This window comes from Atta colombica, unplaced genomic scaffold (assembly GCF_001594045.1).
Source record: "Atta colombica isolate Treedump-2 unplaced genomic scaffold, Acol1.0 scaffold149, whole genome shotgun sequence".
Taxonomy (NCBI): Eukaryota; Metazoa; Arthropoda; class Insecta; order Hymenoptera; family Formicidae; genus Atta; species Atta colombica.
This window is the reverse complement of record NW_017259238.1, coordinates 132,306-144,580: the sequence shown is the minus strand read 5'-3', so window position 1 is coordinate 144,580 and position 12,275 is coordinate 132,306. Positions and strand designations below refer to the sequence as shown.

Below are 12,275 nucleotides of genomic sequence, written 5' to 3'. Positions count from 1 at the left end.
ATTTACAAATATATAAAATCATAGAAGAAAGTTGCCGATATTGACATATAGTCTCCTAAAGTGACATTCCCTTCAGAAATTAATTATTATACTTTATTAATACTAATAAAATTATGATCTGTTTAGCTAATTAGAAAAAGTACAAACTCATAATTCATGTATTTGTGACTTATTTCTATACTAAATCAACTAAAAACAAATTCTATGAATGCAAAAATAAAATTCTTACGATTTTCTTTTGCAAATTACATAGTTTAAATAATAGTGAATATATTATTGAATATTATGTCATTTTTAATGCTTGTAATTTCCTAAATCAATTTCATTTGTTATTTTTTTCTCTTAATTTTTTCACGATTTAAAATTTAAAATTAGGATGCCAACCGTCACACCTATTTGTAAAACAGATGAGCCAACTTAATTGGAACTGAAGACAGTCGTGCATGGAAAAACTCTTGAAAAACTATAACATATTTGCATCTTGCAGAACAGCCTAAAATAAATATGCATATAATTCAATAAAAATGTTTTATAACGAGGTAAAAAGATTCTGAAATATCTTGTATACATTCACTTGTAGGTACTTTACGTATACTTTTATTTTTATCTTTTGTTTAAGAAATATTGTCTAAAAACAAAATGATATGTGACTTTCCTCTATATAATTTTATATAATTTTATTTATAATTTAATTATATATAAAATATTTTTTCTCGGGTATAACGTATACTAAAAAAATGAATTAGTATAATTGAATTAGTATAAACGGAATAGTCTATTATTTAATCACCATTAAAATAATAACATTTATTTAATTATTAAATTATTAATTTTTGTTCTATATTTATCTATATTTTTCTATAGTCTAACTGGATGAAAAATGTCTAGAGAGTGCTAGTAAATATTATCATTTTGCTATTAAATTATATTTTTTTCAATTTTGTTCGATTTTTACTGATATCCGAGATTGTAATAAACGATCAAATTATTCTCGACATATTTGGCTATTTAAAATTGTCGCGTGATATATTATATCGTGAATCATATAACAGAGAAGCTTAAATTAGTATATTTTGTAACTAATATCGCATATCTTTTCTTTGTTTAGATAAAGATAAAAAAATCAGGACCAGCGTTTACACTTCTAATCGTACTTTCTGAAAGAATTATCAACATCGATGTAGTTCCTGTTTTAGCTTTTTCGCCTCGTATTACTATGCCACCAAGATGTTCAAAACGTGACATATTACAAGTACGTAATAAAAAAATTATAATATACTAGATTGAAGCAAACTCTGATAGAAAAATTTATCCGAAATGCGTTCGAAATGTAGTTAAAATGTGTCAGAATTCATTCTAAATTTCTATATAAGCTAAATTAAAATAAGTTAAAAGTTAACTATAAGTTGTGAAATTGAACCTAAATGATCCCCATGTTAACTTAATCGAGTGAAAGAGACTTCTAGAAACAGAGTAATAAGCATTTTAAAATATGCCAAAAATATGGAACAGTCTTTATTGATTTGACCTTGGATCAAATCACATTGTCAAGGTCAAGTCAAAGTTGATGCCACCCAAGATCAAACCAATAAAACTAGTAAATATATCTTATTAAACTCTATTACTTTTGTCTAAGACATTTTTCTCAAAAATGTATACTTTCTGACATATTAGATACTGCGTTTCCGTTATATTTCACTGCAAGTTTCAATCACAACATTTCAATAGTATTACAATAACAAATATTGCAGCAATGTTGTAAATTTGTATGTTATATGAAGTTCTTCTTTAATCTTTTTTGAATTTAATAATTAACTTTTTATTCAAACAATTATATTTATTAAATCAATATTATAATATTTTAAAACAAAACTTAATGGAGCAAAACTAATTGTTTACAGCAATTCAATAATTAAATAGCATGTTTCTAATCACTTCCTGTTTTATAATAGTCTGCTTCAGAGAATAGACGTTGGTCTGCAGTTCCAAAACCATTAGATAACAGTAAAGGTTTTAATGATTCACAACATCGCTATTGGCGATTATGTTTTTACGAATTTGAAAAAGACATGATTTGTAACTATAATTATGCGATTATGAAGCCTGTAATACGACAATTAAAGGTATATCGTGGAGTAATAAACAATTTATTTATACTAATACGAATAAATTTAGTCTATCTTTTATATTTAACATCGTAAGTATCCCTATGTAATTTTCTTTGTTTTTTATTTCCTTTTCAATGAATATTAGTTACATTAAACTTTTATTTATTTGTAGTATTAATCTTTATTTTATGTCTATTATAATAACTTATAATTTTATACAATTTATTTTATATAATTTTATATATAATGTATATTTTTTATTAGAAATTGAGAGATACTCAAAAATGGTGCAGCATCGCAAGTTATTATCTTGAAACATTATGTTACAATAAAAAAGAAATGTTTCATATTTCTCAAAAAAAATCATATACTTTATTATTCTTCACGGTAACGTGCTAAAATATAATTTTTTTTATTAAATGAATTACAGCGCCTGTAGCTATAAATAACATAGACTTAAAAATTGCATGTACTAATAAATGATAATAAGCTATTATTCTAAATCCAAATCTTAAAATTATTATTATTAACCCTAATTGATTTAAAGTGTTTGACTTTTATTTATTAAAATAATGAAGTAGCAACGCTTTTATAGATGTTAGAAGAACTTCGCGATGTTCTTCGCAATGGAAAAATAGAATTCTATTGGGACAAAGATTACAATTTGCTGGAGAAAATCGGACCTGAGCAAATGAGAAATATGCAGCATAGATTAGATAATGTTTTAAAAAGTATAAGGAAGAACATAAGAAATGATGCGTATGCAATAGCTAGATGGGTTTGTGAGTACTTACACTTTCTTCATGCTTCGAATATAAATACATACGAATTGATATATACACATACATGGTCAACTAGAAAATTAACTATTGTTGATGTTTATATATTAAAATATAAAAATTAATAATATAGAGAATAAGTGGCTATTAATTAAAAATTATTCAAATTAATTCAAATAATTTATAAAAATTAATGTCACGATATTACATTTCACTTGAATTTTTGATTATAGTAACTAAAAACGAATTAGACATTTTGATAAATTCGGAATATGTATCGGAACCGGAACCAGAATCTGAACTTGAAAATCGTAAGTATAAGTAAATAATCGTAAGATATAAATGTAAGAAGTAAAAAATATAGAATAAACTTTTACACGAAATTCCATTTTTTTTTAAATTGTACACATGTAATATTCAAGAAAAAATGTTTTCAATTATGATGATTATTTGGATTGACAATTTAAGATTGTTTCGCATTTTCAAGGAATGACATGTTAAAAATATATACACATTTCAATCAATAAAATAATTAATTTATTGCATATAAATATTTATAATTTTTTTACATTTTTCATTTTTGTCTATATAAAAAAACTTAAGCTTTCCAATCTGTAAGTTAACAGCAAAATAAGATGCTTTTTGCAACTTACAGAGTAGATTACAAGTGTTGCAAAAGGTAAAAGAGATATTAAAATTTACATATATACTATAAATGAGTAAGCAAACGTAAAAATTGTAGATAATACTAATTAGATTAAAAAGCATGCTTCGTCGAATTAGACCGTGTGTTATTGTAAATAATATGCGACGGAATTAATATTACAGACGGAATTAATATTATCTCTTAATTTTTATATAATATTCATAAAGAATACATGAAAAATATGAATTCTTTATATTATAAAAAATTTATCATTATATTTTTGTTATTACAAACTTGTCGCTCAATTATGAACACGTCTTTCTTTATCAATCACTCATAATACTCATATATAAAATCGTAATTTTTAAAGCCAATTGCAACTAGATAGTACATTTCAACGAATTTCTTTTAAATTTATATTTTTAAGATATGGAGATGTCTAAAATTAGATATAAATTCTAAAAATATGAATTTAAGTCAATTTAAGATTTTTAAGAATAAACATTTTTGATCTAATAAATAATTTACATTTGTGCATGAAATTAAGGCACTCTTCCTTCATGCCATATTAACCACATCGAATTATGAGATAACTTCTCATTTTTGATACAACATTGCCAATATGGAGGAAGAAATATACTTAATATTATTTTAAATTTCATATTAGCTTTGTACTTTACTTCACGATAACACACGTATTTATTTTACATTACATTATATTTATTTTATTTTACACTATATTTTTTCATGCTATTTGTTTGTTATCAATTAATATACAGTTTTATTTTTTTTTTTGCAGTAAGTCAATGGAATTGCATGATTCTTTGACCAATCAAGGAAGAAATCAGCAATGTTGCTAACGCAGCGTATCATAGCGAGACAGTCTGCTTCAGCTGTATGATGATCGTCAAAGTGTTTGCCAACTATATGCTCATGAATGGCAATAAGTTTTAAGCTACTTGGTCTCTCAAACTCAAAATTCAATCTTTTTTTCAAGTTGTTTTTCTTGATTGGTCGCTGCATGAAGACATTTTCTGGTTTCGTTTTTTGAGCCTTTGGTGTTTTTTCGTTCGCCTCTTGCATAGGATTCTTTGACGATTGGACATCATTGTTACAATTATCTACTTTTATATTTACGGCTTTAATACATTTATCGTCACAGACAAACATTGTTTGCGCAGTGGATGTCGTTGCAATAATTTTGGATTTTTCCTCCGTCATCACATCCATATCCAATGTGGAAAGCGAGTCATTGAATTCATCGTTCAACAAATCTTGAAATACTGTGGATTGCAAGTTTCTTTTCTTAAAGAAATCGTCGAACATTTTCCATGTATCAATACAGAGAATTTCGTCACTAAGTATCTTTAATAGGAAAAAAGGAACTATTATTATTATTATTATTATTATTAAATGATAATTATTATTAAAGGTGATTATTATTAAATGTAATAAAAAATGAAAGAGCTAATTGTTATATAAATCATTTATTACCTTATTGATATGTTTAAGTTCCTCTAAGAATATTGGATAATCGAATTTGTTGCCGTTATGTGCTGCGAAACAAATTGGCGGTGTGAGACGTTGCAAAAAGTATATTATTAATTCATAAAGTTCACTTTTAAAAGGCTGCAGTACCTGCATATCCTCATTATATAATTCTGCAAAATTATGTATTATTTCCTTGTCAAAATTGTGCCACTGTATTTTATATAAAAATATTTAGTCAGTATAGTACTAGTGATTAAATTTGCCATTAAATAACTAATAAAATACATAACAACTAATAAAATAACTCACTTGTCAAGTGCTCTACTTGTACTGGTATAACTTTTTGTGGATTAACTGGGAGTACCAATTTATGTAAGACTCTCGGCAGGCAATTTTTGTTACCATTACGTATTGATTCTGTCGAGACGGCGACTAAAGCAATTTCTGTAATTCTTGGCATGACATTTTCTTGGATCAGTCCAGTTGTTTCCAAATCGAAAAATACAAATGTTTGAATATCCATGTCAACTTTCTCTGTGTTTCTGTGTAAATATTTTCTTTTTGTGTTCTATATCTTCATTATAATCTTATGATCCTGCACAACATTATATTAATTACATTTTGTGATAAACTTGATATGTTATGAATAAACTTTTAATTTTAATTTTTCAAAACTTTATTTTATACTTCACAAGATATCCAGTGAATGTATTTTTATTGGAGATAAGGTCTCATTACTCATCTAAGATGCAATATTTTATCAATATTCCAGTCAAATTTCCACGTAATTGTCTAAAATTGTAAAATTATAAGAATATATCTTTTATGGCTATATTTCTACCTCTCTTTTCTTTTTCTTTGTATCTCTTAATTAATTACTAATTACTTCTGAAAATGCAACAAGATATAACTATGAGATAGATTTGTGTGTGTGTGTGTGTGTGTGTGTGAAGTTTCAGCAATTGCAGACACATTTATAACAAACTCCACTTTTGCTCTTTGAAAGGCCTCCACAAGAAGTTATTTAAATGCAGCTTAAATTTTACATAAATTTGCAATATATAAATATAAGATTAATTTTGGTAATTCTTCAGAATAGCTATCTCACCTCCGATTTTGATGAAATTAGATACATTAGATAATAAACACTATTGTCTATACATTCCACAAGTCATTACTGTCTATACATTCGAACTCTCGAGCACCTGATAATCCTGAGATTTCTAAGAGAGATATCCCTCCTGTCCACCATCTCGTTTTTTTTCTTTCTTCTTTTTCTTCTTAATTAATAGTTCTTGCCTCCAATGGAATAAACGGAGGTACAAATAATACGGCTTGGGAGTCGATTATACATCTTGAAATGAGATGAAAATTACAAAAGTGAATAAATTCACTAGAATATTTATAATTTAATTAGTCAATACTTAGTAATCATTGCACATTTTTATAATTTTCCTCATTTCAAAATACATAATCGAGTCCCAGGATATCAATCATGAAACTTTATCCCTAGGGTGAAAAGTGAAAATTTTTACCATTGAAATTAATGGAAAAATTTTTCACTTTCCATTCTAAGGATAAAATTTCATGATTGATACCTTTGTCAAAATAATAGACCTGTTTTTTTATTGTTGCACTCTATGAACTGGTGCACATAGTGCAATGGCTTGTTCTTTTTGACTGAATTTTTGCACCAATTCATCTTTCTTCTTTTTCTCTTCAGGAGAAGAGGAAGAAAGATGAATTGATGCAAAACTTCAGCCGGAAAGAATAGACCTAATAAAAAACAGACCTAAGATGCAATATCCGCGAAAAATGACGTAACTCACTTAAACACTGAATATCTACGTCTACAACATATGAACATGCGTCAAGATGAACAGACGGGACGTCCAAATCCGCGGTGTTTGACTATATGTATTTCTAGGCTCAGTCAAAGTCGACCAAACTTTCAAAAATATATCGAATAATAACACTCGACTCGTGATGCGTCCACTGTGGACGAATGGTTCTTCAGAACTCGCTATCTCGTTTTAAGTGCACAATTGACTGCACAATAGTGCAATAAATGTAAGATGGTGCAGCTACGAGGACAGATTTTTTTTTTAGTCATGAGACGGTCCGCTGCGCGGCGGTGGCAGCGACCAGTTTCACGCAGTTCACGCCAGTTCACGCTGCTTACAAAAATTGGAGCACACTGTACATTTGGCTCGGCGTCGTCCGGTCAACTGATATATCTAACAGGTTATAAATGCAATCATGAGCGGTATCTCCGTGATCGTTTTCACGATTATGGGACGATAATTTGCACCTTCCCATGTTCCCGAGAATCGCCGTGGTTGCGTCATCATGATCTCTGCAGCCCCATTTGTTTCGCTGTTTCTCTTCCTGCTGAATGTCTGGGCGATTCCCGTGCCAGATGTTCCAAAACTACTCATCGTTTCCTACGATGCGTTCAGGTATGAGAATATTCGTGGTAACATAAAGACAAAATGTATAAAATTCACAAAAATTATTGTTACGTGAAAAAAAGAGCTTTTACTGAAATATATAAAAATTAAGCCAGACACAGATCTGATAATAATTATGTCGGACTGTCAAAATAATTATATAAAATACTCAAGCATGATAATGTTGAAATTTTTATCAGCTTGAGTGTCCAATATAAATATTTAAGTAGTCCATGTAATTACTTTTATCTATATGTATACAGAAACTGTGTTTCGTGCCTTATCTGTATGTCCACATTCATTCTTGGAATGTTTTGATATTTCAAGAATGTATAATATGGATATATTCTATAGTGGAAGTCAAAAGTGGAAATCTCAAAAATATTATAAATTTGTTATCTAGTTACATTTTTCAGCAAAATTTCTTTTTTTGTAAGATTTTACAGGACAACCAAAAACATTATATTTATTTATTCTATATTATACATATCAGTTATCATATTTATTAATACATTATATATTGATTCATAATTTTCTATATTTTGTATTAGATAGGATATATTATATATATTGGATATATTATAATTTAACATGATATTTAATATAGTAGTCTGCTCTATCAGCGATATAAATATGTTATAGTTTGAAAAAATAAATAAAACAAAGATATACATTCATTTCATTTTGTTTTATTTTTTTTTGTATAGATATGATTACTTCGAGAGAAAGCTGACACCGTTTATGAGCCAGTTAAAGGCTCAGGGTACTTCCACTGACTATATGATAAACATTTTTGTCACTAAGACCTTCCCAAATCATCACACCATGGCAACAGGATTTTATGCAGAAACACATGGGGTTGTAGATAATGAATTTTTTGATTCTAGTAAAAATAATACTACCAAGTATTCATACGAGTTGTATCATTACAACAATAATATTTTACCTATTTGGGTATGTAGCAGGATGATAATTATATTTTGGATATATATTAGATATGTTTTATATTTCATAAACGCATTATTTCAGACGGTTAATGAAAAAAATGGCAGACATAGTGGTACAATGATGTGGCCAGGCTCTGTGTTTGCATATCAAGGAACATCACCTACTTTCGCACAAGTATGTACTGCGTTAATATATAGAATAACATATTAGATTCTAAGAACATGTATCGATTATGTTTGTAATTTTTTTAGGCTTTTAATGATACGATTCCGTGGGAGAAGCGAATTGATGAATTATTGTCGTGGTTTGTACATCCTACAAATCCAATAAACTTAGGGATATTATATATTGAGGACCCAGATTATCATGGTCATGCCATAGGAATAAACAGTCCTGAATTTAATGAAATTCTCCAAAAATTAGATAATATTACCAAATATATGCACAATAAAATTGATTATTACGGCTTGACAGATGCTCTTAACGTGATTCACTTAAGCGATCATGGTATGGCATCGGTTACAATGGAAAGAATAATAAATTTGACAAATTACATCAACGTTACTGATTATACATTTGTGGGAACTTCTCCAGGATTACATATTTTTCCACATCCTGGTAAGATTGCTTTACGATATGATTTGCATAAAATTATTTCTATTTTGCTAAATCTTTTTCTTTAAATACTTTTAGGAAAAGAAGAGATTATTTATCAGAATTTGAAGTTTGCTGCAGACCAAACGAAAACGTTCAAAGTTTATAGAAGAGAAGATATCCCAAAGAAGTATCATTATGGCAATAATACTCGTGTTGGACCCATTTTTGTCATAGCTGAAGTTGGATACGCATTTCAAAACCTTTATGATGCTATAGAATTTTATAAACAGAAATTTAATATCACAGGTAATTTTATATTGTCCATATATTTATTATTATATAGATAAACATGTAATTCTTAATGTTGAGTCATTGGTTCCTATTTAGTGGATAATCGGACAGAATTTGGACTGCATGGTTATAATAATGAAGCTAAAGAGATGCATCCATTCTTCTTCGCGAATGGACCTGCTTTTATGCCAAAATGTAAATTAGAGCCTTTTAACAATACGGACCTATTTCCCTTGTTTTGTGAAATACTCAATTTGAAATGTCCCATGGTTAATGGTACTTTATCTCACATAACAAAGTGCCTTAGGACACAATCGAAAGATGTATCAATATCTACATATAAAATGTTCAGTAAGTATCTCCTTTAATAATTATTAAATTATTCTTTTAACAAAAATCTAAATTTTTAAGATCTTAATAATATTTTTGTTTAGTTGCAGTTATCATAACTACTACGTTAATAGGAATTTCGGTAGTAGCGACAATAATTTATAGGAAAAAACGAAGATTGGTATATAATTATAGGTAAATAATAAATATATATAATAAATATTAATAGGTCAATTTTCTAAATTTTCAAACAGTTTTAAGAGTTTGTCTCTTTTTCTTTTATAATAAATTTTGTTATTTTTATTTTGTTTCATCTAAACGATGAAACTCTCTTACAGTATTAATAAGATTTAGTAATATACAAAATTAATTTTTCAGGGATTCATATTATACGCTGGGCGAATAAGACATTACAATTGATTATATTACAATTCATTAATAAACATGACATTATTACACTTTTGTTGGGTTTTAGTTAGTGAATTAATCTATATACAGGGATATTATACAAAAGAGATATAAATTCTTATGTTTTCAACAATGAATAGTACAAATATCTATCTCCTTGGATTTCTTCCATGTTATAAGAAAACATTGTTCACTAAATATAATTTAGATGAGATTATTTAGTATTGAACAGATTCTTAAAGTGTTAAGAATTTATTAATTTGTCATAAAATAATGATATAATATTAGCAAATTTGAAACAGTATTTCTCATTGGTATTTATAATTATTGGATTATTATATTAATAAACTACTGTGTAATACTTGTGATTTTAATTGTGATTATAATTGTACATATTTCCGAGTAAATTATATAATTATTAACTTCATTCAACTTTTATTTTAGAAGAGTACTGGATGAATCTGAAAATCAACAGGGGTTTTGGGATGAAAGTTTAATTCCACATTTATGAAAATCTACCTATCGCATAAACGCATAATTTTAAAGTTCGTAGTTTATACTTTCGAGTTATCTTCATCCTCTAGTGTACAATTTGTCCGATATTTTATAAATATTACATTACGAGAAATAGAAAACCTTCGCGTTGACTTGCGTCAAGGCTTAAGCATATTTAAAATCTCCATTTATTATCCGCTCTAATGACTTGTGTTGTCGAACAGATTTATCGCAGAGTTGATAACGAGTAAGACGCGTCATGAAGACAATTTGCATTAAGTTATTCCACGTGAAAGCTCTTATAGTAAAAATCTCTTGACAAGAACAACGAGATGTCATTACACATTTGATGGCAATAGCTTTGTAAAGATATATAAACAGAGAATGTTTTAATATATTCAGTTTGTAGAATTGCATGCAGATAATCTCGAGTTCGCAATAGCCAATGATATCCTGTAATATATTATTCTCCATTATTGTTTGATTAGTTCAAGTACATCGTAACAAAAAATCAGCGCCAAATGGATACATCATATACTGTTAAATCATATACTGTTGCTACTATGTTAATAAAAATTCTCAGAATTGTATTTGGGGATAATTAGAACTGCGCGCTTACTGCGCAAAATTTATGCACACGCGAAAATAATGTTTCCTGACTGCAAAATGTTTCCTGATGAACAAGATAAATTACGTATGCGGAACAACGTAGTCATATTAATTAGAATCGATTATATATAAAATATGTAAATAATACCTGCAGGATTCCATTTAATTCATTTATTTCATGCAACTGTGTACAATTGTTATTAATACACGGATGATGGAATTAATCGACGAAGGAGGACATACATATTTTGCATTCAAATTTTATTTTTTATCAATGACAAATAATTTTAACACGTTGTTGAAAAATTTTTGTGTAATTTACTGCTATAGTGAAATTTTTTATTATTACATAAATGTTTAAAATGTTTATAGATGAAATAATGATATAATTAAGACTTTATCCTCATGGATAGTATGACTTTACAGCTTACAATTTGTACTTTTCACTTTACATTGTTATCTAGTGTTATCTAGTTATCTCTTGTGTTATTCAAATGATTATATTAAATGGTATTTCTCTTTACAAGCGGTTTTTTTTTTATTTCAATAACGCCAATCACTTATCATTGATTATTTAAGTAACTGAATCAGACATTAGATGCCAATCATGGCGATTTACACGTTAATAAATTTACTGTTATAAACACGATGTTGCTTACTTGGTAACTCATTTATTATATATTTTTATGTTTTTAGATTGCATTCATAATTGTTGCATATACCATACATATGTATGTCTCGTGTTTTTTTTTAAGGATGTAAAATTAGCAGTCTGTTCTTGGTGCTTCTGAAGATTGATGTCTACAAGATCTCGATCGCAAAGAATTTTTTATCACGGTTTTTTTTACAAATTTTTTTTATGATTTTTGTATCGCTCTGTGTTATAATGTTATAATTGAACATGAATAATTCAAATAACAGCGCGAAATAAAAATGAAGAAATTCAATCGTATTATGATGATATAACTGCATATAATTTACGATGTGAGTTTACGCACATTTTTTTTGCTAAAAACATCGTTAATAATTACAAGATAAATAAGTAGTAAATTAAATAAGGAATCCTAAAGTGAAGTCAGACTTCCAATGAGATCGCTGTTTTCATTGATAAAATGCGACACAT

General features: G+C 27.6%; 3 protein-coding genes across 8 annotated transcripts in view; 2 read left to right on the top strand and 1 right to left on the bottom strand.

Moving 5' to 3' along the window:
• The window catches only part of LOC108685249, a 9,709-nt gene extending 5,299 nt beyond the window's left edge, over nucleotides 1-4,410 (top strand). The window contains exons 6-11 of one of the 2 annotated variants that reach the window (XM_018189941.1): nucleotides 1,109-1,252; nucleotides 1,953-2,123; nucleotides 2,373-2,495; nucleotides 2,704-2,890; nucleotides 3,121-3,198; nucleotides 4,333-4,410. In XM_018189941.1, the coding sequence (XP_018045430.1) occupies nucleotides 1,109-1,252; nucleotides 1,953-2,123; nucleotides 2,373-2,495; nucleotides 2,704-2,890; nucleotides 3,121-3,198; nucleotides 4,333-4,361 (732 nt within the window). In that variant the 3' untranslated portion in view covers nucleotides 4,362-4,410. The remainder of the gene's footprint in view (nucleotides 1-1,108; nucleotides 1,253-1,952; nucleotides 2,124-2,372; nucleotides 2,496-2,703; nucleotides 2,891-3,120; nucleotides 3,199-4,332) is intronic. The other variant, XM_018189942.1, reaches the window with a different exon arrangement.
• LOC108685250 lies at nucleotides 4,057-7,028 on the bottom strand. 5 transcript variants are annotated; one of them, XM_018189944.1, is made up of 6 exons: nucleotides 6,854-7,028; nucleotides 6,133-6,378; nucleotides 5,712-5,816; nucleotides 5,334-5,619; nucleotides 5,028-5,194; nucleotides 4,057-4,898 (listed from the first exon to the last, which is right to left on the bottom strand). In XM_018189944.1, the coding sequence occupies exons 4-6, from the start codon at nucleotides 5,545-5,547 to the stop codon at nucleotides 4,302-4,304; spliced, it is 978 nt and encodes a 325-aa protein (XP_018045433.1). In that variant the 5' UTR covers nucleotides 5,548-5,619; nucleotides 5,712-5,816; nucleotides 6,133-6,378; nucleotides 6,854-7,028; the 3' UTR covers nucleotides 4,057-4,301. The 5 variants fall into 5 exon arrangements, with proteins under 5 accessions (XP_018045433.1, XP_018045432.1, XP_018045436.1 ...); XM_018189943.1 differs by lacking the exon at nucleotides 6,854-7,028 and adding an exon at nucleotides 6,623-6,827; XM_018189947.1 differs by lacking the exon at nucleotides 6,854-7,028 and adding an exon at nucleotides 6,623-6,827 and having other exon boundaries at nucleotides 6,230-6,378.
• A 155-nt stretch (nucleotides 7,029-7,183) lies between these two features.
• LOC108685248 (ectonucleotide pyrophosphatase/phosphodiesterase family member 5-like) lies at nucleotides 7,184-10,100 on the top strand. The gene is made up of 8 exons (XM_018189940.1): nucleotides 7,184-7,483; nucleotides 8,182-8,428; nucleotides 8,504-8,596; nucleotides 8,674-9,040; nucleotides 9,116-9,325; nucleotides 9,407-9,661; nucleotides 9,745-9,835; nucleotides 10,019-10,100. The coding sequence occupies exons 1-8, from the start codon at nucleotides 7,374-7,376 to the stop codon at nucleotides 10,044-10,046; spliced, it is 1,401 nt and encodes a 466-aa protein (XP_018045429.1). The 5' UTR covers nucleotides 7,184-7,373; the 3' UTR covers nucleotides 10,047-10,100.
• Nucleotides 10,101-12,275: the final 2,175 nt, after the last annotated feature.

What these genes read in the sequence shown, in the direction of transcription:
- LOC108685250 (XM_018189944.1), bottom strand. Translation starts at nt 5,547, where the DNA reads ATGGATATTCAAACATTTGTATTTTTCGATTTGGAAACAACTGGACTG. An exon ending in ACAAGTAGAGCACTTGACAA is followed by an intron (nt 5,195 to 5,333) that starts GTGAGTTATTTT and finishes ATAATTTTGCAG; the next exon opens with AATTATATAATGAGGATATG. An exon ending in AACTTAAACATATCAATAAG is followed by an intron (nt 4,899 to 5,027) that starts GTAATAAATGAT and finishes TTCCTATTAAAG; the next exon opens with ATACTTAGTGACGAAATTCT.
- LOC108685248 (XM_018189940.1), top strand. Translation starts at nt 7,374, where the DNA reads ATGATCTCTGCAGCCCCATTTGTTTCGCTGTTTCTCTTCCTGCTGAAT. An exon ending in CATCACCTACTTTCGCACAA is followed by an intron (nt 8,597 to 8,673) that starts GTATGTACTGCG and finishes TAATTTTTTTAG; the next exon opens with GCTTTTAATGATACGATTCC. An exon ending in ATCTACATATAAAATGTTCA is followed by an intron (nt 9,662 to 9,744) that starts GTAAGTATCTCC and finishes ATTTTTGTTTAG; the next exon opens with TTGCAGTTATCATAACTACT.